Source organism: Haemorhous mexicanus, chromosome Z, assembly GCF_027477595.1.
Source record: "Haemorhous mexicanus isolate bHaeMex1 chromosome Z, bHaeMex1.pri, whole genome shotgun sequence".
Lineage (NCBI taxonomy): Eukaryota > Metazoa > Chordata > Aves > Passeriformes > Fringillidae > Haemorhous > Haemorhous mexicanus.
Window position 1 is genome coordinate 36,776,923 of NC_082381.1, and position 22,865 is coordinate 36,799,787.

General features: G+C 41.3%; 1 protein-coding gene and 1 long non-coding RNA gene across 2 annotated transcripts in view; one reads left to right on the forward strand and one right to left on the reverse strand.

Annotated features, from left to right (window-relative positions):
* Positions 1-158: 158 nt before the first annotated feature.
* The window catches only part of KIAA1958 (KIAA1958 ortholog), a 65,963-nt gene continuing 43,256 nt past the window's right edge, over positions 159-22,865 (reverse strand). Inside the window, exon 3 of the mRNA XM_059836651.1 lies at positions 159-15,259. Within this exon, the coding sequence (XP_059692634.1) occupies positions 14,214-15,259 (1,046 nt within the window). The 3' untranslated portion in view covers positions 159-14,213. The remainder of the gene's footprint in view (positions 15,260-22,865) is intronic.
* LOC132322292 (uncharacterized) lies at positions 2,658-20,654 on the forward strand. Its single transcript, XR_009485077.1, has 2 exons — positions 2,658-2,743; positions 20,488-20,654. It is a non-coding gene; the product is annotated as an uncharacterized LOC132322292 (long non-coding RNA).

The following is a 22,865-nucleotide window of genomic DNA, read 5'->3' on the forward strand; positions in this document are numbered from 1 at the left end:
ACTCTGCTAATCAAAATGCAGCACAGGTGCATGGGAACTCCCCAGCTGTGCAGATACTCATACTTGAAAAACATGAGACACAGCTCATCCTTTTTTTACACAACATGCTTTGAAATGCCACACAAATAGTTTTCACTTGATTAAAGAAAAGAGTCAACTTTGCAGAAAACAATTTATTAAATACATAAGACTTGGTTGCTACACCTAATTACAGACAACATACTGTGAATAAAGCATGCACTTACCACAGACATCAATGACTATTTTGATTCATTTTAAATGGCCTTTATTTCTGTAAGTTAAGGCTGTACCAATACAAATTTTAAAAATCAAAAATACAAAGTCACACTACAATAGTAGCAAACATTGTACAGACACTGAAACCAATCTCTAATGCAGCAGAACCAGACTTCTAAAAGATTATCATGAGAGAATAAAAATATGAGGTGAAGTGCAATAAAGATCTGAGTATCTCTGGAATTTACAGACCAGTAACAGTGAATGTCATACTCCAATTAACACAAACAGAATCCATTCTTTTCAGAAGCCCAACTATCTGACAACTAAGCAAGAGAGAAAACTCATAAATACCACCTTTAAAAAAAAAACCCTCTTGGTCTTTTTATTTTCTTTTTATTGAGGGCACTTCTGTACTCAAATACTTAACATTTTTCAAGTAGACATTATGGCAGACAACAGTACAAACACACATTTGCTTAGTCTATCCCCATTAACAAGCAGTGGAGTGTCTTGAAGAAGAAAAATACATCACAACAACAACAACAAAAAAATTTTAACTGACACAAGTGACAGACAACTTTGTTGACCATATCGGTCTTCATCAGCAAAGGACCTTACCATGTATGAAGTTTTCTTCTTAAAAATATGCTGCAGGCATGGCAATATGACATTCACAAGGGTCAAAACTTATCCACCTGATGAGTAAAAAAGTTACCAGCCCTGGAAACACCACTGGGGATCTGAAGTTCAAAGTGGGTTTTGAAATCCTTTGTTTACAGCCACAAAGCCTTTTTGCTTGTTTTTCTCCTGGTGCTGTGCAAGTACAGAAATAGGGTAATTTGAGGACAATGGGGACAAACAGTTAATTGAAAATGGACTAGCTGACAATGTTACTCACATTTTCAGAAAATGATCCAGTAGTCTCCCCCTTTCCCCCAGATTTCTAGATTTGCAGAGCTTAATGCATTAAAATGCATCAAAATATTACTTCTCCCTAGTAAATTTCCGTTCAGTTAATCTCACAAATGCAGGAACAAGGGATCTGTGTAAGAAGGTGCCCCTGTGTACAGGGGCAACTGCATTTGGAGTGGATGAAACATAGCACTCCTCATGCGAAAATCTCTGCCTTAAATAGATGATTACAGCTGGGGCTTGCAAGGGGGTCTAAAAAAAGCTAGGTCCCAAATTCCACTGGGGTTTGGATAGATAATTCTTTCCCGGATCCTTTCAGCAGCATAGGCTAAGCTATATTTAAAAGGAAAAAGGAAAGCTGGTCCTGCAATATGATGTACATCAGAAAAAATGCAATTACAAGACTGACAGTATGTACACTGAAGGAATCCCTGTGATTGGAAGGTGGTAACTAAACCAGCACACCATTAATATAATCTAATTTGCATCTTGAAACTGATTAATTGTGGTGAAAAGCAAACAAATGTAACTAGAGACTGACATGCCACAGGCAGCAGGCTAGATAAGGTCTGCACCTATAGAACCTTTACTGCATTTCCAGTGTGCAAACTGGGAATAAAGGATGTTGATGTCTTTTCTGACTCAAATCTAAGCTGGAGATAATGCAGATATACCTAGCTTCACAATGGAAGAAGATGGGAAAAAACAGCTGCTGTGTTGCAATCTGTTTTTTTGGCAAATTAGGCCCACACAAAGAAGTTAGAAAGACAAGTTGGTAAGACAATTAGTGCAATGGTGAGACCACTGAGACTGTGATCTACTCATAAATAGAAGAAACATAGGATGTAAGACCATGCCTTGAATATTTAATATTAGGGCCACACAGGAAGGAGTTCTGTGGAGGGAAAACTCTTCACTCATACTAGTGGAAGCACATGTTCATGTGTAAATGGCTACTAGACAACCAAAACAATGGAGAACCACACTGTAACTGGTCCCAGCTGCCTCCTCATCTGGTAAAGCAAGTCTGAAGAAGCTTCCTGTTTTTAAAGGACAATTACAAGACCTAAAATTTCTGAAGAGAGCCCTATTCCCTCCAACTGATAGAAACAGAGGTGCTGCAAAAGGCTTCTCAATATTCTATCACTTGTGGAAGGTTTTGATCTTCAGCTGGAATTTTCAATTCATCAGGTTTTGGGAGACCAGCTTGCAACCTACTACACAGGAGGATTTTCAGTGTATTCTATATGCTTCCTTTAATATTACCTTTTGTAAATGTCCTGGGTATCACTAAAAGGAACAAATACATTGAAAAATTTGGCATAAATGTTAACTTTTGGAAGTGTTTTACATCACAAGGGCTGTCAGTTTTCCTGTTTGGAGACAGAAATGACTTCAGACCAATATTTCTAAGGATGAACTCAATGTACTCTTATTTTCCCCAGTCATGCAGATTTTCTCATAACTTGTTATTTTGATTTGAAAAGTCTTTTCAAGACAGCTTTCCTGTCTCAACAGAGATGGAAATACTATCTTAAAGACCAGCCTAGATACTGTGAACCATGCCTGATGGCTGGGAAATCCACCAGAGGTGAGTATCTCACATTTCCCTCTTGCCTGTTTGCTGTATGAGTACAGTATGATACAATTTCAGCCTGTCTGAATCTTACAAAGATCAAAATGCATATGCTTGTGTGCATTTACCATACTGCCAGATTTTAGGCAGAGGGTAGAAGAGGAACTGAAAATGCAATGTCAGAATTTTGATAAACAGGGCTTGTCTGCCATGGGAGCATTTGGAAAGAAAGAGACCAAAAATCTCAGGCTTGACTTTCATCCAGTCTCATTTGGCAGTAATGTGTGGCTTCCGTAGAGGCAGAGCAGAGACTGGAATCTACCATTTGACCAGGGTGACACTTGTTTACAAGAACCTGCTCACAACTGCTATGAGAGCTAACAGTTTCTTTGGGTAATCAGAGGACTTCTTTAATTAGATGGTATTTTAGCATGCTCCAAAATTACTTGAGGAGGCCTGGCTATTCATTAGATCCATTACCAATGGTGTTACACATTCTCTCACACTCCTCACAGTTGGTAGACTGCTGCTGCAGGAGGTGTGGCAGGAGATGATGGCTTTCTTTCAGCTCTATTAAAGGTTTTCCAAATTAAAATCAATGAGAAGACACTTTAAAAAAAGATGGAGAGTTAAATATTTTCTTTTCCTTTTACTTCTTTTTTAAGCTTCAAGCTGGTAAGTGATAGATAATCTGTGCAGACAAGATATTAGAAATTTGGCACATTCCATCTACCACAACATATTGATTCCTTCTACAGAAGGCACTAAATACTGGCATAAACCAAGAAATGATCAGCAGAATGCAGTTTTAGTATGACACACAAAAATCCTGATAACTGGCACAGCTTTATAGTACAATTTTCACTTACCTAAAATGGTGGTGATTATAGCAGCAATGGTTAGGATTTTTACAAGTACCACGTAAACATACAAATGCCAGAACATCTAGAAGACATGCAAAATTTCAAGAGCAACATCACTGAATTACACAATGCATAGAATTATTATTATTATTATTATTATTATTATTATTATTATTATTATTATGCAAGACAGTGTAACATTTTTAATAAATATTTTTTTAAAACCTACAAACAGTTTTACAAACTGTTTTTAAAAAAAAATTGTTAAAGTCAGTGAGTGAGTGTTAACCATTTAGAGGTTTAACTGGTCACTATGGAGAATTCACAGTTAGGTGGAAATTTAGTTATACTTAGGTAAAATATGTTTGTCAACTGCTGTTTTGGAAGAAATGGTGCTAATCTTGTCAATTTACAAAATGGCAAAAAATAATTCACATTAAAAGATTAGAAAAACTAAACATTGCATGCAGGGAAAGGCAAAATCCTTGCGTTAGCTATTTCTCCTAGCACTGCTCACCATGAGACCAAGGGTTGTCATAGCAAAAATGCTTTTCAAAAGCAGAGTTAAAGCCTGCAGATAATTGAAACAAGTGGAAAAGATTTTCTAATTCTGGTGGAAAACAAAGTAGGATATTAAAGATAAGGATTATGCTTGCTTTCTTTAGAAAAAAGGACAAAAACTTCCATTGTGTCTGCCAGGATTTTCCACTGCCTTTCCACTGTTTTTTGTTGCACTTAGATATTCTTTTTCTTCTGGTACTGAGTAGTTTTTCTGCCTGGAGAGGTCTCGAGATGAACCCTGAGATGGATGGGCCACATGGACAAAAACAAGCACTGACAACGCATCTATGGCCAAATGATGTCCCCTCCTGCACATCTCAGACTCATTTCCAGTGGGGCTAGTCATGTGCTTGGGGAGAAAGTGCAGAAACAGCCTGAGTTTGGTGAAAGCAGAAGCATGGGCACTCACTTCTCACAGCACTCTGCAGAAGTGGCACCAAATTCTCTCTGGCAGCAGCACCACCCAGCTTGCAGGTACTGCCATAAATAGGTGCAAAATCAGGTTTGCACCATCTCCTCCCCTGACAGCTTTCAGATTTCACTAAGACATTTCATTTCACATTTTGTCTGCACATCTCTGAATGTCTTCTGCACTTGCATTTCACATCCATGCCCCCATCCTTGAGCAGAGGAGCCCAGTCTTTTAAGCTGTTCACAGAGAAAGCTACTGAAGAAGGCAAAGCTTCCAAGATATGAATCATAGGCACCAGGCAGAAAACAAAGGTCTCCACAAAGCGACTGACACTGCAGTCATTGTTCAGTGCACCTTTAGCCTTAGAGACACTAGGATATTTGTCTCCATACACAAAAGTTATCAAAAATCAATTTGAAGCCATTTAGTATTGATCCTTGCCTTCTCTATCCAGCACTGAAGATAGTCAGGAAATGTCTCCTGCATCATTGTGTTTTCAGGCTGGAAATTTACATAATAGGAAGTGAATTAAATGCATGATAGTGGAAGAGAGCGAGGAATCCCAGCAGGAGCAATGTGGAGCAGACTGTAAAGCTACACATGATCTAGGCCAGCTGAGAACATGCTATAATGGTAACAAGGGCAGTCTCAGTAAGATTACAATTTTCAGAAAGGAGATCAAATTCTAGGCATGAGGAATGTCAAAGAGTTTTATTTGTTCATAAAAAAAAGAAAAAAAGACAAAAGAAAAAAAGAAAAAGAAAACCAGCTGAAGCGACAAAGATAGCATCTGTTAAATTAATTAATTTTTGTAAAGCATGTAGTCTTCTGTTTTTTCTTAAACATTTTGCATTTTCTTGATGATTTTTCCTTCACTTGACTGTTATATTATTTTCTTTATACTAACAGACTTGGTAGTAACTAAAAAGAACTCACTAATGGATTCCTACAGCTTTGTTTAAAAGAAAACAAATGCCTCTTCTCATTTGAACTGAAACTACCCCACTGAATTTCAAAGATTGCACCTACCTTACCAGGACCTTAAATGCTGTGAAGGAAACCGCTTTTAATTACAAAAGATCAGATTGAAATCTGAAATGGTACTGTTTTTTCAGATAGTGATAAATGCTGTCTAATGAATGCTGAGCGTACGAATAAAAGATTGGCCAAAAGTACCCTAGTATCTTTGAAACAGTTAAGTTCATTTTTTAATGCATAAACAACTTATTTAGTGGCATTTGCATAATAAAATAAATGGAGTTTTGTATGCATTACCAACTACCATTAACCAATTGAGTGAGAAAACAGAAGAAATAAATTAATTTCTTGAGACAGAAATCCATCAGTTCACGTAACAAGAAAATTTTGTGGCAAATTCATATTTTCCCACATCAGTTTAGGAATTAAAGCTTTAGATATCACCACTGCTTCAAATATGTTCCACTTGATAGTGTCAAACTTTTCAACAAACTCAGAGGTGTCACTGGGCTGTGGGGCTTCCCAGCTTTGCAGGATTTTGCCACTGTAAATGCCTCTCTGCTGCTTCCAGGAAGAGTCAGGGTGCTGGAGAACAATGGCAACAGGACTTTGCAGGGCATCAGCCACAGTGCAGTGGGAAGGAACAGGCTGGAACCTGGTTTGCAGGAGTGCAGCTGGAAGCCGTGCGACCATGCAACTCACTGGGGGCCGAGAGAACGTGGACATGTCCTCAGAAGGGCCACTCCTCCACTGGCTGTAGTTACGCTCCTGTGAAACAGGTGGAGCACTCATGTCCCTGGGGGCCCTTAGCTTTCCAAAACCCTTGAAGAGATCAAGCACAATCTCATGTGTTTTTCACATGCCATCCTTTGGAAAGTATCATCACTTAATTGTGCTTAAGGCCTTCTCCCTTCTTGGCTTGCAGATGCCCAGCTGATAGGGATGTCCTTGAAAAGCTGTCCTTGGGCTCTCTGTGTTTGGAGAATCGTGCTTGCAACCGTCATGTTGGCTCTGCACAGAGCAAACAGATAGCTGGAAGACACCAGCTATTATGGTGTCCACAACCACCAAGACATGGCTCAGCACAGGGGGACCATCACCAGAAAGCACAGTACCAAGTTTGTGGCTAGGAATATAGCCATACTTTACAATGGATGGTCTCCTCTCTCCGCTGTTCCTCAGCACTGAGTGCGGATTCAGCACACGCAGGAGAGCAGAGAAATAAGAGAATATACATCCTGGCCCTTAAGAACAAGGAGAGCAAAGAAGCTGTCTCTCCATGGTGACATTTAGCAAAGAACCCTCATTAGAAAGAGCAGACCCATTTCCTGCCACGTTTCATAGTGAGAAGGCCTTCTCTACTCTAACCCAGAGGGATGAACTGGTTCATTTCAGGCAAATAAAATGACAAATCTTCATCCTGTAGGTTCTCTTTTTTAACCCACGTTCACGCTGCCTCTGGAAGTTCGGGGAGCTGGATGGGTCCCAATGCCCTGTTGTTTGCACCATGAGCTGAACTCCTTTCCATGACAGAGGGAGCCCAAAAGTTGCATACTGTTGAGGACCAGTCATCTCAGTCCTGTTTGCCAGTCCACTATGTCAGTGGAGGGCTACACAGCACACAGATTTACAGGAGTAAATTTAATCTCATTTCAAGACTTGAAAGCCTATCACAAAAAGCAGAAGAGAGAAGAAGAGTGCTTCCAGCATGTGAGATGCGAGCCTCCAGAGTGCTCACACACAGTATCCCATAACCCCACATATCCCATGCGAGGTGGGCCGCCCTGAGCGCATTATCCCCAAAGCACAAGGTCACTTGATGGGCAGGGCTCCCAGCCAAGAGCAGCCCTGCACAAAGCAGTCCCCCTGCCCCATGGTGCAGACACCAGGAAGGAGGAATATGTGAGGATCAGGAATGTTGAGAGGAGTGGAGCTGTTGGGGTTGGGGAAGATCAGTCAATCACAATCATGTGCCGCTAACTGTCAGATGGAATGATCAGCCCATGCACCACATGTGCTAGTCAGGTCAGTCAATTCACTTATGGGATGTGCACAGACATGATGACAAGAAAGGGTAAAGCATGAGCGGAACAGGAAGAAACCTAGTGCAACAGGAATCTCATTTTCCTTTAAGGCTGTCTCAGTCCTTAGGGCAGCCTGGGCTCTAGAGTGACACAGCACCTGCTCCTTCTGATCCCCATCTTACCACCCCACATCACTTGCGCAAACAGCAGAACAAGATTCGGTCACAAACATCTAAGACAAAAACACACAACAGTACAACATTGCTTGTGCGTCACTCTCTACACAGCTTTCTAAGAGGGTAACGATGTTGTAGAGACTGAGTATCAGTCCATAGCAACTTCTAAAAAGAGCTTGAAAGTGTTGATACCCTACATAAAGGAGAACGTGCAACAGGGACACATATGCCATTGTTAGATTATCCTCTATGTGAGTAGCCCCGATGCTGCTATCACAGAATTATTGCGCTATGCAAGTGAACAAGGTATAGGCTGTTATTTTAGATATCCCTTGGAATTTTGTTTACAGTGTAGTTCATGACAGTACTTCATTCTCCTGCACTTAAAAATACATTTTGTTGCATAAATACATTTTTGAAAATAAAACAGGCAGTTTGTGACACCCAGGCATCACAGACTTCAGTTTCAACTAACTGCATGAAGACGTAACATTGTGCAAAACCACAACATCATAAATACATGCATGGATGACTAAAAAACAGAGCTTACACTGTCCAAAGTGTCCACAGCTCTGCCAATCTACATGTGCAATCATGTGAACAGATCCAAATGCGTGTATTGTGCACAGGTGCATCCAGATCAGTCCAGTGACATCCACATATAATCCCCATGTTTGACTCTTATTGTGGTGTCCTGAGAAGGCCACTTGGGAAAGTCAGCACTAACATTAGTGCAGACCCCTTTGCACTGTGTAGGCCTGTGCTTTGGCACTTGGCCTCTTAAGTTCAAGGCCAAATTTTGCTCTTGGTAGCACTGAGCAAATCTCCCAAAAGCCAGTAGATAATTCTGAAGGCATCTAATACATCTACAAATAATCCAGAAGGGTCTGAATCTGCATTATCCTTTTGATAGGTTTCTAATGGGATGCAGTAGCTGAGCCCGGCTAATGACTCTGTGATGCTGGTAGACAAACACCATCCTCTGTCTCCCTGATGGAGTCTGCACCTCAACTTTTTAGCAGATTCAGCTCAGTACGTTGGCAGAAAATTATCTGACTTCCCCCTTTTTTTTTGCTCTGTTTTCTGCTGGGGAGCTGAGTCGAAATCATTCACTGACGAGGTCTAACATCAAGTTGAAGAAAAGTGAATGGCAGGAAAAAAATGAAAGAAAAAGGAGAAAACAAGCCCCATTTTGGAGCCAGCTATCCTCATCTTAAGGAAATCACAGCCTCACTATGGGGCAAAAGCTCAGCTTTTACATCACAGTATGATATAGTCAGGAGTACAGCCACCCACCTGCAGTGCCTCACTGTAGCCACTGCACCCAATCACCATCATACAGCCTGTGCTTGACAGGAGCAGGACAGTGTTTCGCCAGCCAGCCCTTGAGTTCATGGTAAGCGGTGCTCAGTAACAAAAGCCAAGGCAGGAGACCACAGTTCTTTTTTGATCCAGAGGGATAGGATGGTAAGACTTGGCAGCACTAGCCCATGAGCACACTGCTGTATCTTAGCACCAGGGAAGGTGCACAACATCACTGTGAGCTTGCAACTTGCTGCCAAAGCAGGTGTGATACCCTCAGTCAAAACTGCAAATAACTGAGTTGTTCCCTCTCCCCTAAAATAAAGAGATTAAGACACGTACTCTCCTACCACTATTAGACAAAACCATGAGAGCAGCTTAAACCCAAAGTCTCTCTCCCAGACAGTTAATAACTTTTCACAGCCTTAATACAAATGGTAATTAGACAAACTGTGGTCACTCAATTCCTTTAACTGTCCACAAATAAAGACTGAATAATAGGTTGTATCAGATGCCCTTCAAAACTAGTAAGTTTACTTTTTACTATATTACATGGGTATCATATTCTTTCCATATGTGTTTAACTTCTTCAACAAATAGCCTATGTGGGACTGCCCCACCAGAACTTACCAGGCAATCTGCCATCATCACTGCCACAGTTACTATAGATATCACAAAGCAGAACAAAACTATTCCTATAATCACAGAATCAGAGTATGGGTAAGGTTGGAAGGAACCACAGTGTGTCATCTGTTTCAAGCTCCCTGTTCAAGCAGGGTCATCCTAAAGCACATGGTAGAAGATTGTTTCCTTATAATTCTTGTGTATCTCCAGTGAGGGTGAGTCTTCTCTGGGCAATCTGTTCCTGTGTGTGATTAGAGAGATGCCCCAGTGCCTTAATCATCTTTGTTGGCTTCCACTGGACCTTCTCCAGGAGTTCCATGTCTCTCTTGTGCTGAGGAGCCCAGAACTGGACACAGCATTCCAGGTGAGGCCTCTCCAGGGCTGAGCAGAGGGGCAGGGTCACCTGCCTCAGCCTGCTGGCACTTCATATTGCAGCCCAGGATGCCACTGGCCTTCTTGGCCACCAGGGCACTGCTGGCTCATGGAGAGCTTGTTGTCCAGCAGGAGCTCCTTCTCCACAGAGCTGCTTCCCAGCAGGTCACCCCCAGGCTGTGCTGGTGCCTGGGCTTGTTCCTCCCCAGGGGCAGGACCCTGCACTTGCCTTTGCTGAATTTCAGGAGGTTCCTCAGTGCCCATCTCTCCAGGCTGCTGAGATCCTTCTGAAGGGCTGCACAGCCCTCTGGGCTATCGGCCGCTCCTCCCAGCTTCGTGTGTCAGTGAAAGTGCTGAGGAGGCCTCTGCCCCTTCATCCAAGTCACTGATGGATAAATTAAACAAGACTGGGCCCACTACTGGACCTTGGGAGAGACAACTAGGGACAGGCCTCCAACTAGAGCCTGTGCCACTGATTCTGACTCTGGGATCTGCTGTTCAGCCAGTTCTCAATCCACCTCCCTGTCCTCCCATTCAGTCCACTCTTCCTGAGTTTGTCTATGAGAGACAGTGTCAAAAGCCTAGAAGTTGAGGTAGACAAGATCTGCTGCTCTCCCCTCATCCATCCAGGTAGTTGTTTAATTGTAAAAGGTAAATCAGGTTGGTCAAGCATGATTTACTTTTAGTGAATACATGCTAACTATCCTGATCACCTCCTGCGGATAGAAGTGGCCTCCAGAATGAGGCACTTCATCACCTTTCCAGGGATCGGGGTGTGGCTAATTGGCCAGTAATTTCCTGGGCTCCCTTTTTTTCCTTTTGAACACTGGGATACCATTTGCTTTCTTTAATCCACAGGCACCTCTCCATGACCTTTCAAAGGTGATCATGAGCAGCCTCAGGTATGGTGTCCACCAAGTCTCTAAGCACTTGTGGATGCATCCCGTCAGGGTCCATGGACTTGTGGATGTCTAGGTGTTCTCCAACACTTTTCCCTCCTTGACCAAGGGAAAGTCTCCCTTCCAACATTCCTTTACCCTGAACTCCTGTGTCAGAGATCCCTGAGGGCTGGTGTTGCCAGAGAAGACCATTGCAAAGGCAGTGTTCAGTAATTCTGCCTTCTCTAAGTCCTCCGTTACCAGGGTCCCTCCTTCATTTAGTAACAGGCCCACATTATCCTTCCTTTTCCTTTTGTCATTGATGCATTTGCAGACATCCTTCTTGTTGTCCTTAATGTCCTTGGCCAGATTTCATTCCAGCTGGGCTCTGGCCTCCCTCGTGATAATACTGAGGCTATCACAGTAAGCACACACACACCAATGCTTGTCCCTTAACCAGACAGGGAAAGGTTGCTTATGTGCCCCGCTAAGTCAAGGGTACCAGAGATGCTGCCTCACTGCTGCTGGACATCAGCACAAACCATCCTAATACTGTGGTAATCAACAACTTAGGCAGCATGAAGAGTCAGAAAGTCATGGGAAATGCTTCTTTTGATCTCTCAGTTAAAAACCCAGAAGTGCCAGTCTTCTTTCTTCTGAGATCTGTGTTGATGCTGAATTACAGCACTGATGTGAAGCACCACTTCAAAGTGCTGCTTGCAGCACAGCACATGTGACTGGCCTCCTCAGAGCAAAGGGGTGGGCTGGGCAGGGGAGGAGAGGTGGGAAACAGAGATCTGCTGCCCCACATAGGCCAGCTGATACCCATCCCCTCACTGCAGAACAGAAAAGGAAATGTAGGGAACTACAATCAGATACTGCAATAGCTATCACTGGGAAATGCTGAGATGAGTTCCAGTGGGAAGGAAGAGAAACTAGACTTTCCTAGAGGTCAACTCCATGGCTGAGCTCTCACCTGGCACTTTGAGAGAGGTCCTTGGCATGGAATGCTCACGCTCCAGCACATACTAAGCACCGCTCCACAAGTCCTCAGTGGGAAAATAGTAAAGAAATCCCAGAGCAACAGTGGTCTTGCAAAACTATTTTTCACTGTACCACACTAAATACACTGCTGTGAAAAGGCAAGGCAGTACAAGCAGCAATCAGATGTCTGGCCTCATCTAGAAACTGGGCAGCTGTCTTTCTGTCTTCACCTGAAATCTCTCTGCTTCTGTCTCCTTCACCAACAAGTCAGATATGCCATGGCACTGAAAGTCACAGACACAGCTTGCAATCACTTCAGTAGAGTCATAATTTGGCATCAAGTCCCAAAGCCAAGTTACAAAAGAAGGGCTCTATAATATGAACAACTGCTTGTGCCCACCAATCCACTGCCTACCCTGAGAGACAGTGGATGGTAACTGGAAGACTGTAGAACTGGTGGCTACACTACCATGGAGTGTCAGACACAGGAAACCAGACTTTTTACTAGCCTTGCTACATGTGGGAAAAAAAGAGATCCCAGCCAGGTTGTGTCACCTGCATAAAGCTTCCTGGGAGGACAGATATTTATTATAGTGGAAATCTCTGCCCTTAGGCTTTTCAGTGCCACATCTGCTACCTATTTCATCCTCAAAACAAACCTTCAGTAAGGCTTAAGTGAGGTGCAGACACTCTTCCACCTCCCTCTCACACAGGAACATTTCATCCTAGGAACACAGAAAAAAAAAGTTTATAGGTGCTAGGTGAGTTACTTCTATTTCTATTTGCTACCTTTCTTTCACCTCTTCTTTGGAATTAGTGATGATTAAAGTCATTGCACAGTTGCAGTTCTAAAGAATTTGAAGGATATGCAGGAATGTGAGAAATACAGACAAACAAGCATAAAGAAACAAAACAATTAAAAATTGCAAAACAAGAAAGCCTCTCCAAAGGCTGTTTGGTCCAATACCCAGCAGAAGTCAGCCATGGTTGTCTCTTTCACTGACTTCAGCAAGCACTCAATTACCCCAGCAGACTTTCTATAGCCTCACCACAGCCCTAGCACATCCTAGTGGAACTTAAACTAAGTTTATTTACTTGAAAAGTACTGTTCCTAATTTTAAGTGTCAAGAATTATAACTGTTCACTGAAATAGTGAGTTAGTGTTTTTCCCATACTTGTAGTAGAACAACTACATTACAAAGTAGAACAGTAGAGTTTGTTATTTCAAGGCTTTAAGGTCCAAATTCTTCACCCTCAGATTCACGTGCACATTTTCCATCGTCTGCAATGGAAACAGAAGATGTGTAGCTAAGTTAGATTTGTGTTCCAGCACTTAAAAGTATCCAGCTTTTTCCTCTCTGTAGAATTTCTTTAAAAATTTCGGTAGAAATTGTTTTGTGGATTTCAAATGATGGCTTAAGACATAGTTGATGCCATTTTTCTATACAGCTGGGATAAGAATGCAGATTATTCTGTACTGTTGGTTTTCTCAGAATACTGAAAGAGTGCTCTATGTCAACAGATTTTACATTACATACACACACTGATAAAATACTAACAACCTATGCTTAAAGAGGAAAAAATATGTGTGACAATGGCTTTGCTATTATACTTTTGCATATTGTTGAAAACAATACTTGTTAGCCTAAACATCAGCAACATTTTGATCCCAGGAAATCAACATACCCAAAAGTTAAAAATGGCATTTAGCTGACTTCAGGATTTTTGTCGTGTAAATGAGCCTCAGGAAACATAATAAAAACAGACAAAAAATGCTGTAAATGGTTTTGTGAACTTACATTGATGTACTTCTTATTTCTTGGTCTTGCTGATCAAGAATAAGCTAGCAGGTAAGAAGCAGGAGCCAATGTTAAGTTTGTCTCCTCCTCCTGTGGGAGGTCATGTTACAATACTAAATTGAAAAAATGCTTTAGAACAGAATTGCTATGTAAGCCCCTCTGGGGATTTACACTCATTATTGTGTGCATGTTAAAAATGGTATTTTCAGTCTATATTGTGTTGCCTGAGAACCATTTCTATCCTTTTAAAATCTGCATTTGTATCATAACCCATAAGTACCTTTCATTTTTGCATTAACACTATAAATACTGTTAGTAATACTAAACTATTTCTGTTGACTTATTTGTAGAAAGAAAAATATATTATATGTTTATATATTCTTATAAAGTGAATTAATACTGGAGAGAGGGCTGAGAGGGGGAATAGTGTACAATCACAGCTGATGTGTATTATTGAGCACAAATTCAATGCTTGAAACAAAAAGAAAAAGAAAAAAGTGTTCAGTGTTCTTTCAAGCCGTGTCAGATGACGAGTCATAGGATGCTGACACTATGAAGTTGCCAGTATTGGAGTGGCTTGCCATGGACTGGGCAGCCTGCTGGCTCAAGTTATTGCAGATCAGCACCAGCTGGTTGCTCTGAGCTTCTGAGAGAGTGCTGCAGCTCTGGTAGACGCTGAAGTTGGTCTTGCGGCCAGGGATGTTCCCTTTCTCACACATTGTCTTCACCATCTTGGCAAGCTTGTTTTTCCCCAGGGCTTGGCAATTGTACCAGTGAAGTGCAGCCAAGTTGACAACGGGTTTGATGGACAGGTAAAAAGGCGCATCCTCGTAGCGCATGGCCGGAGGGCGTCGCTGGGCATACTCCTTGTAGTCCTGCACAGGGCAGGTCTGTGGCGAGTGCTGGGTGGCGTACACCCGCGAGTCCGTCCCCCCTCTCTTGCTCTTGGTACTCACATCCCCGTTGTCTGGCCCCATCCACTCCAGGTACTCCAACCCAGTCTCTGTCACCCGCAGCCGGATGTCTCCCCACTTGAGGGTTGACCCATGGAAACCCGTGCAGTGTCCAAATGCCTTAGTGTTGTTCAGCCACACTAGGTTCAGAAGCCCTTCAGGATTGTACCTGCTCAATAAGCCTCTTTTGCGCAGGATAAGCTCATCAGCAAAGGTGAGCTTCATGGATTTGTGTGGCTTGTTACCTTTGCCTTTACACCTCAGCTCTATCTGCTTTTGCTTTAGAGCTTCCTGGGACCTCTTGAACTCCTTATCCCTTGTAATACTGTATCCATACCTGTGCTCTTTGAGATACCGCTCCAGGCCACACTGATAGTTGGCTAGACTGTTTGGCTCATATTCAGACCCATCCTTTTGTCTGGCATCCACAAAGAAGGATGCAAGATAGGCATCAAGCTCTTTGCAGGGGATGACATAGATCTCACGCGTCTCAGAGGGGTACTTGGAAATGAGGAATTCTCGGAAATTGCGGAGAGCCGTCTGTGTGCTGCGAATGGTCTTCTCATTCTGCTCCCTGCTGAGCTCTGCTGCTCTCTCATCCTGGTCTAGAAGAGGAAGAATGGGACAGAAAAGAGAAAGTAGAAGCAGTGAGTTTATGTGATGCACTTTTTCCTAAAACAAATTTGCTTAAAAAGGAAAGAACTTAAAATCAAGTTAATGCAGAGCACTGGTAAATATCTTTACATACCTGTCACATGACTGAAAAGCCAACTTCAGTTTAACAATGACATACTATATGATACAAAACTAAGTGAGCTCCTCATGACACTGGGGCACAGTTTTGTGCATGGAGATTTATGAAAAGCATTGAGATTAAAGGCAATAGGCATTTTACAAAAAGGCAAAGTGGAAGGATCTTCTGTGGATCCCAATGTTGTGTGCAATGCCCAGACTCAGGAATAAGCCCACTTTGAATTGTTTCATTTGTGAAACCAGAGGTTGTACTGATTACATTTTTTTCCCTACCAAAAAAAAAGAGCTAAAGCATCATATATATGACTGTAATATTTATCTTTAATCAGACACATTTTTAAAGAGTGAAATAAATATTGTCAGAATGTACAGTACAAAATAAGGCAGCACATCCAAGAGAAATGACAGCTAAAATTACTACAGAACAATGTACAAATTACAAATGTACAAGAATAAAGAAAATATAGTCAATATGTTCACATCAGAAAACAGGGAAAAAACCCATGATTACACAGCCTCTCTGTGTCATCAAACTGTGCCTTGACAGAACAAGTACAATTGTCTTTTCATTTTGCAGAAAAATCAAATTCTAGAAACAATTTTATATTTAACAGGCTATCCTCATAGATCCTTACAATCAATGACATATCAAAACACAATATTCAGATGCTACCACTATGATAGCTGTTACTGACAGCTGATTTTCTGGCTGATCATAAGAGAAGCATAAAAAGGAAAAGCCTTATAAGCTATGTGTATTTTTGAGGACTATTTTCTTGGCATGTGCAAACTATCTGTTTGAACAAGAATGCATCTTAAAGCATATAGGTGGAACTGTCATCCTGAATGTGATAAATCTTAATGGTTTTAGAAAATTAAAAACAAATGCAAAGAAGGAAAAATTCAATTACTTAAATATTTTCTGGAATTGTATGTGGAGCACTTTTGTCTCTCTTCCACTTAACAAGCAGAAGAGGGGGGGGAAAACCCCAAGCTCTTTTATATTTGGCCTCATTGCAAAACCCATACATTCTGCCATCCTTTTAGCAGTGCCATAGCAACCCTCACTAGGTGTCTCCCACCTGAGATACAGACACAAAGTGATAAGAGACCAGGTGAAGTTCCCGTTGCCTCTCTGCCAGCCAGGTCAAGCTTATGTCAGGCTGTGTAGCACACCTATGGCTTTGCACCGGTGTTCAGACACTTGCTCCTCTCTTCCCTGCAAGCCTATTAGCAGGGGAGAAGGCAACAGGGAAAAGAAGGCAATCTATCCTTCCCTACTCCACCTGCAGTGTTCCATGTGGTGCAGCATCACTGATGAAGAGCTGGGCAGCTTCTCCTTCCACCAACCTACAGAGTGCCTCTCAGAAAGTTCACCCCATCACCTCCATACCACATCTGCAGACAGAGGCATAGGGAATGACTTGCCCCAGGATTTCCCAGCAGGACAGAAGCAGGACTGAGCTTATAAACCTCATGACCAGGTCCTGTGTCTTCAGAGAGAAGCATCCTGCATCCACACCACTCACCCATTGAGAGGGGTTTCTCAAATCCTCTGCAAAGCACAGAGAAGTGGGCATCTGCAACTGAGGCCTTCGGGGGCTTCTGCAGGCAGGAAAAAATGCTGCCACAAAGGACTGAGGTTTGTTTGAACTGTGCTGCAGGGGAGCAAGAAAGGTCACCTGCCTGATTCAGAAACTCATTTTAATACTGATGTCAGTGTCAAAGATCTCCTCAAAGCCTGCAGTGAAGCCTCATGCTCTAGGCAATGTACATAATAGATCCTTTTAGTGTGGCTAGATGCAGGCTGAAAAAAAAAGAGACAGCCCTGTTCAAAGCTCCAAAACAAACATTTACTCTGGTATTTTGTTCACTGCACCCACCACCACTTGTTATAGAACTGTGTAAGTAATCATTGCTTTGACTGACAGCCCACATCCTAAGCTCTATTTCAATATAAACAGCACATATAATGGCTCAGTTTTATAAATGTCATCAATCACGTCTTCTTAGAGGATAACCTGTCACAACACAGCAGTGACACCCAGTCAGTCATCTATGTTACAGCATCTTTCCTTAATCTGCAAAGGAAATTGCCCGATCTGCAGGTAACAGTTATAAAACCCATGCTGAATTAAAGATTCTCCCAACAATTACAAAAACAGTACCCCAGAAACACTGCATTCCTGCACTGGTTTGTTGTGTGCTACTTCACAAGGCATTGGGAAATGTTAAAAAAGAAAAGGGTCAGGTTTTCCTGCAGCCATATCAGGAGAGTTCCCTCTACTTTGGCTGTGAATCCAGGCTGAAGTAGTAGTAATGGATTATTCTCTGCCTACGAGACCACTCAAATATTGGTGGTGTATCACACAGCATGGCATAAATGTGGGGAGTTTCCCATGTAACAGTTCCCAGATGTTTGTTTTGTCTCCCTTTGCTGATCTTGCTGAATAGAGACCAAAGCTCTTTTTAATGTTCTGTGGAGCTGGTAGGAACTACTGGAAACACTGGTGGGGATCTACATTAGTTCCCTGACTACTGCAAACATAAGCCTATTTGCTCTTGAGCCTTCACTACTCAGTGTATCATCAACTCTTCAGTATCCATGGGTACCAAAACTGGGTAAAAGCACAGGAAAAAAAGCCACCAAGTCCTCATAGAAAACACATCTATATCAGAACATCCCCAAGCTGCAAACTGATGTGGGATAGAAGAATGGGGAGGTGTTACATATGCTTTCATCTTTCTTATAGTCTTCTGTATGTCTCTGTTGTTAGGCTTGAGGAATACAAATACTCTTGGATTACAGTCTAATTAGTCAGAACCAATCAATCAAAAATTATCATCATCATTGATCTATGAAGCCAAGCTACTCTTAGTGTCTTTTCCTTGTCATAATGCAGTCTTTGGAACTAGTAGTTCTGTTACCCCTGTTTTACAGATCACAAGCAGAAGCATAAAAAATGAATAGGAGATACATTTCCTGAGGTCCTGCCCCCTCAGCTGCATCACTGCACAAAGGACCTGGTTATAGGTCTTGTGTTTCTTACCATATCTCACACCACAGTTTCATTTCCAAGAAAACCAGAGTGTGGCAGAAAAAGACAATAAAACCCACCTTTCTGGGGGGTCCAGGGTAAATTCCCAACTATGAGTTTGAAAAGGTGATGAGTACTTAAGATGTTCTAGTTCAAATGAAGTGAAAGAGATAAAGTGACCAGGCAGAGATTAAACAGACAACCTAGTGGGAGCAGATGTCCCAGGCTAGCCCACAACCATCAGATGATCTCTCCCACAGAGGAGCAGCTGTTTTCTGATCTTTTCATAATCTGATCTTAACACAGCCAAGACCTAATATTATCAGCAGAGTTATCAAACTCAGGCTTGTTTTAATTTCAGCTCACACACATACACACACTTGGACTCCCTGAAAAGGATGTAACCTCTGTAATTACATATTACAGGAGGAAAAGTGCTTACTTTCATGACAGACAGATACAGATTGTTAATGTTCAGAGAACATTTGCACATCAGTGGGAGTCACAAACCTGACATTATTGGGAAAAGTCTTAAACTCTGCATATGGTAAGCAGTGAGATCTCACAGATGTACATTAAAAGTAAGGTGGGTTTTCTTGGTGGTAATCACGTCACCAGTTAAATCTTCTCTGCCAAATTTTTGTCCTGCCTAGGAAAATGCCTCTGCAGCAGGCCTGCTTCCACCAATATGCTTTCATTCAAGTGAAAAAGCATAGTTAACCACACACAAAGCACTACATATCTCTATTCTGGAGCGAAGTGCCCTCTTCCACTCCCCAGCACCTTGTAAGTTGGCTCTTGCCCCTGTTTTGCAGTTACTGAAAAGTAGTGATATCCAACCTTTGGGCTGTGGCAATATGCAGCCCATTAAAACTGGTCAAGTAAACCACAGCCTGCTCCTACCTTTTTCTCCTGTCCCGACCTGTTTCAAGAAGGTATCTATAGGCAAAAAACACTTGCAAATCTACAGTCTCAGTGAGCAGAAGTCACGCTGTTGTACGAGGCAGTTATGGTCAAGTCACAATGGGGAACAGCTGCATGAGCCTCTGACAAATGTGTCCCCCTGGAAGCTGTGCTACTGCTGCCCTGTCAGAACCAGCTGAATGCCACTGTCATGTCACCATGGCATCCCAGAATATTAGTACTTATTCTGCATGCCGAACTTAGAAGGCTGACAGCTGGTTTTCACCTTATCACAAGAATTAACCAGTGAATACCATTCTCATATCTTGCTGCCAAAAATGAGGGTGAGGGTAAGAGCAGAAGGTGAACACAGCAGAAGTGCCTCTAAACATTTGCAGAAACATCCTGAGATTAAATAGAAGAAATTGCTTCTGTATTTTTCCTTGAATTTCTGCCCTACCCTTCTGATGATGTTACTTAATTCTGTTTAACAGTTAAAGGTCCCTCCTCCCACTATATTAAGTTAAACTCTATTTTAACATTTAAAATGTCAAACTCTATTTTAACATTTTCAGAAAAGGCTTTTATTGCCGTGTAAAATCTGTCATATTAGAGAATTAATTAATATCCACTTATGAAACACACTATGTTTTTGGCAAAAAAAAATTATACTTCTACTCAGTTAACCTGCTCCAATGAAATTATCTGCAAAATGTTTTATGATTCTAAAATTATAAAGCTGTAGATTATATTAAAGGAAAAAGGACATAGACTGCAAACAAATGAGTATGGGAATATTTATTCATTGGTATCTCCATGAAGTAAAGTCACTAAAATAGACTTTAGTCACCTGTTCATTTTTTGCAAAGTATAGAATGGCCTGATAATGAATGCTTACTCAGACACTAGAGCTGATTTCCAGTTTGTGCTCTCTTTCACTACTTTCTCACAACAGCTTCAAAAGATTTGAGATGCAGTTTGACTGCTGGCAAAACCAACAACAATATACGGATCAATATTAATGGGACTTCTGCACTATCCTTAGATGTTCGAAAACCTGCGGCTATGACAAGGGATTAAGAAGTTATGTTCCCCTATGACTGCCCATCTCACCAGTTTTGTTTTGTTTTATTTTGCAGTGGATAGAGTAATTGCTAATGAGCAGTGCAAAACAGCAGCACCCTGGGAACTCCAATTTTTACAAGGCTACCTTCCTTCTCCTCCTGATGCATGTGACATCTGAGCCATTCCAGCACAAAGGTTCTAAAAATGCATTTTCTAAATAAAAAATGTTCTTATTGGTTCACTTCAGCTATTCAACTATGCTTCTATCACTTCATGTCACCTGTCTGGTTTTGGTTTCATCATGGTAGTGGAAAAGAGAACTGCTGCATTCCAGTTTACCTTGCATTTCCCTTCTTCCACTGAACAATTTCAGTGGCATTTTGTGGTATGAGGCCATACAGTTTCCTATCTCCTTTTGAAGCTGTTCTGAGATGCACTGGCATGAACTGCTGCAATGCAAAATGGAATGCATTTCCTCTGCATATCCCACAGTGGGATATTTACCTAGATTCAAACCTCCATTTGACAGGAAGAAGTATACCAACTACAGCTCTCCCAGGCTTGTCCAACACTGCAACAATGCACAGCAGGACACTACTGCTTGGACACAACATGGAGAACAGCAGAAACAGAAAATATTTTGAGAAACCCATATATCTGGAACCTAGGTGATGTACAGGCAAAATATACTCAGTTGGCTGCTGGAGTGGAATCTGCTATTTTATCTGGCCCATACAAGTCAGTCACCTGGCCTGTAACTAATCTGCAACCATTTCCAGGTCTACATGCCATGCCTCATCCCACTCTTATTTCCATACCTACTATATTTACGGGGAGTATATAAAAAATAAATTATTTGGACTTTTATATAATTGACATTTAGGGACTCAGCTCTCATAGAGGTAGAGGATATAAAAGACACACTTAGAATCTTCAATACTACAAACCCAAAACCATTAGAAAACATTTTGAAAAATGTGAAACTCCATTCCTTTCAAAACAACTGACTAAACTTCCTTTAACAATATTCAGCTCTAAGATGTAACTTCTGCTCTTTCAGAGCTCAGGTTTAACAAATCAGGTAGTCTGGTGAAATTGGAATGCTACTGAAGTAGGTAAGTGGGAAAACATTACCTATAATGTGAAGCTGCTGTCAGCTGTATGTTGAGCATGCATCTTTGTATCCAGCCATATAATATTCTAATAATTTCCAAACAGTTAATGGCTAACACTGCTAGAAAACTCCAGGTACTGGTTTCAGTTTAAGAATAAAGAGACACTTTTTGACAATTATTTTCTTCAGATTAAATATTTAACTTTGGAAAACAGATTTTTTTTTTTTTTAAGTGTGTTCTGTATTGATGTCCCTATTCTTAAGTATTTGCTTATGTTGAAATCAAGTGGACTAAGTCATTATCTGTATAGAAGGTGGAACTGAATAATATTTATATGTATACAGTGACTTGATTTGAAAGCTGAAAAGAGGAAAGAAAAGAAGAAAAAACAAAAATGAGGAGAGTAAAACCTCAAAGATCTGAGACACATTTCCATTATTGAATTAAGTTTATAGTTTGAAAATTATACCGTTTTCATGGCAAAAGATCCATTTCTGGCATAACAAAACCAAGAGTCTACATTTTTGTTAAGTCTTCCATCTTTCCATGCTACTACAGAAAAAGCCAGATTTTTAGATGTGTAAGCAGATCTCAGAAGTCGTGGTTGCTTAGCCAGAAATTTAACTACTGGGCTGGTTTGTACAAAATCACAGGTATAAATTTATATAGCATTCTGGAATATTTGGCAGACTGGAATTTTTTGCCTCTCTGCAGCTAAGAGCCCTGTGGAAGATGAATGAGAAACAGGGCCCTTTCAGTTCAGTTTTCTCTAAGAAGAATTTTAATGTAAAACATGCAAAACATGCCACCTCATTTCACCAGAGGCTCAGCATGTTCTCAGCTACAGTGTACCACCAGTTTTAATGTCATCACATTTAAGAAAAACCTTTAATAAGTATAGATGAGAAAGCAATGCAAGAGGTCTGGAAGGAATGAGCCAGGGCCATGAAGTTTGCCTGCTTTTGGTTCACTCTAGACAGCAACTGAGAAGCAGAACTGGGAAATATGGGAGAGAAATAAAGATGAGGGGGAGAGAAGAGAGAGTAAGAACAAAGGATATGAGAAAAAACATAAGACCAAAGAGAGAGATTAAAACCAGATGAGAATCCTCATCATCTGAAATCTAATTTATATCAGTGTTTCAAAATGAGTCAGTCTAACTGGGGCAGCAAGCAGAGAAACAAAGAAAAGGAGAATGTAATAAATATTTTATTACATTAATCATAATAAGCTGCACTTTAAGTCTTGGCCAAAGCATATTCTTAAATCAAGCTGGGAATGTGAGCAGTTTCAGACTTAAGAGCATGAGGCCCACATGACTGTAATTAACATAATAA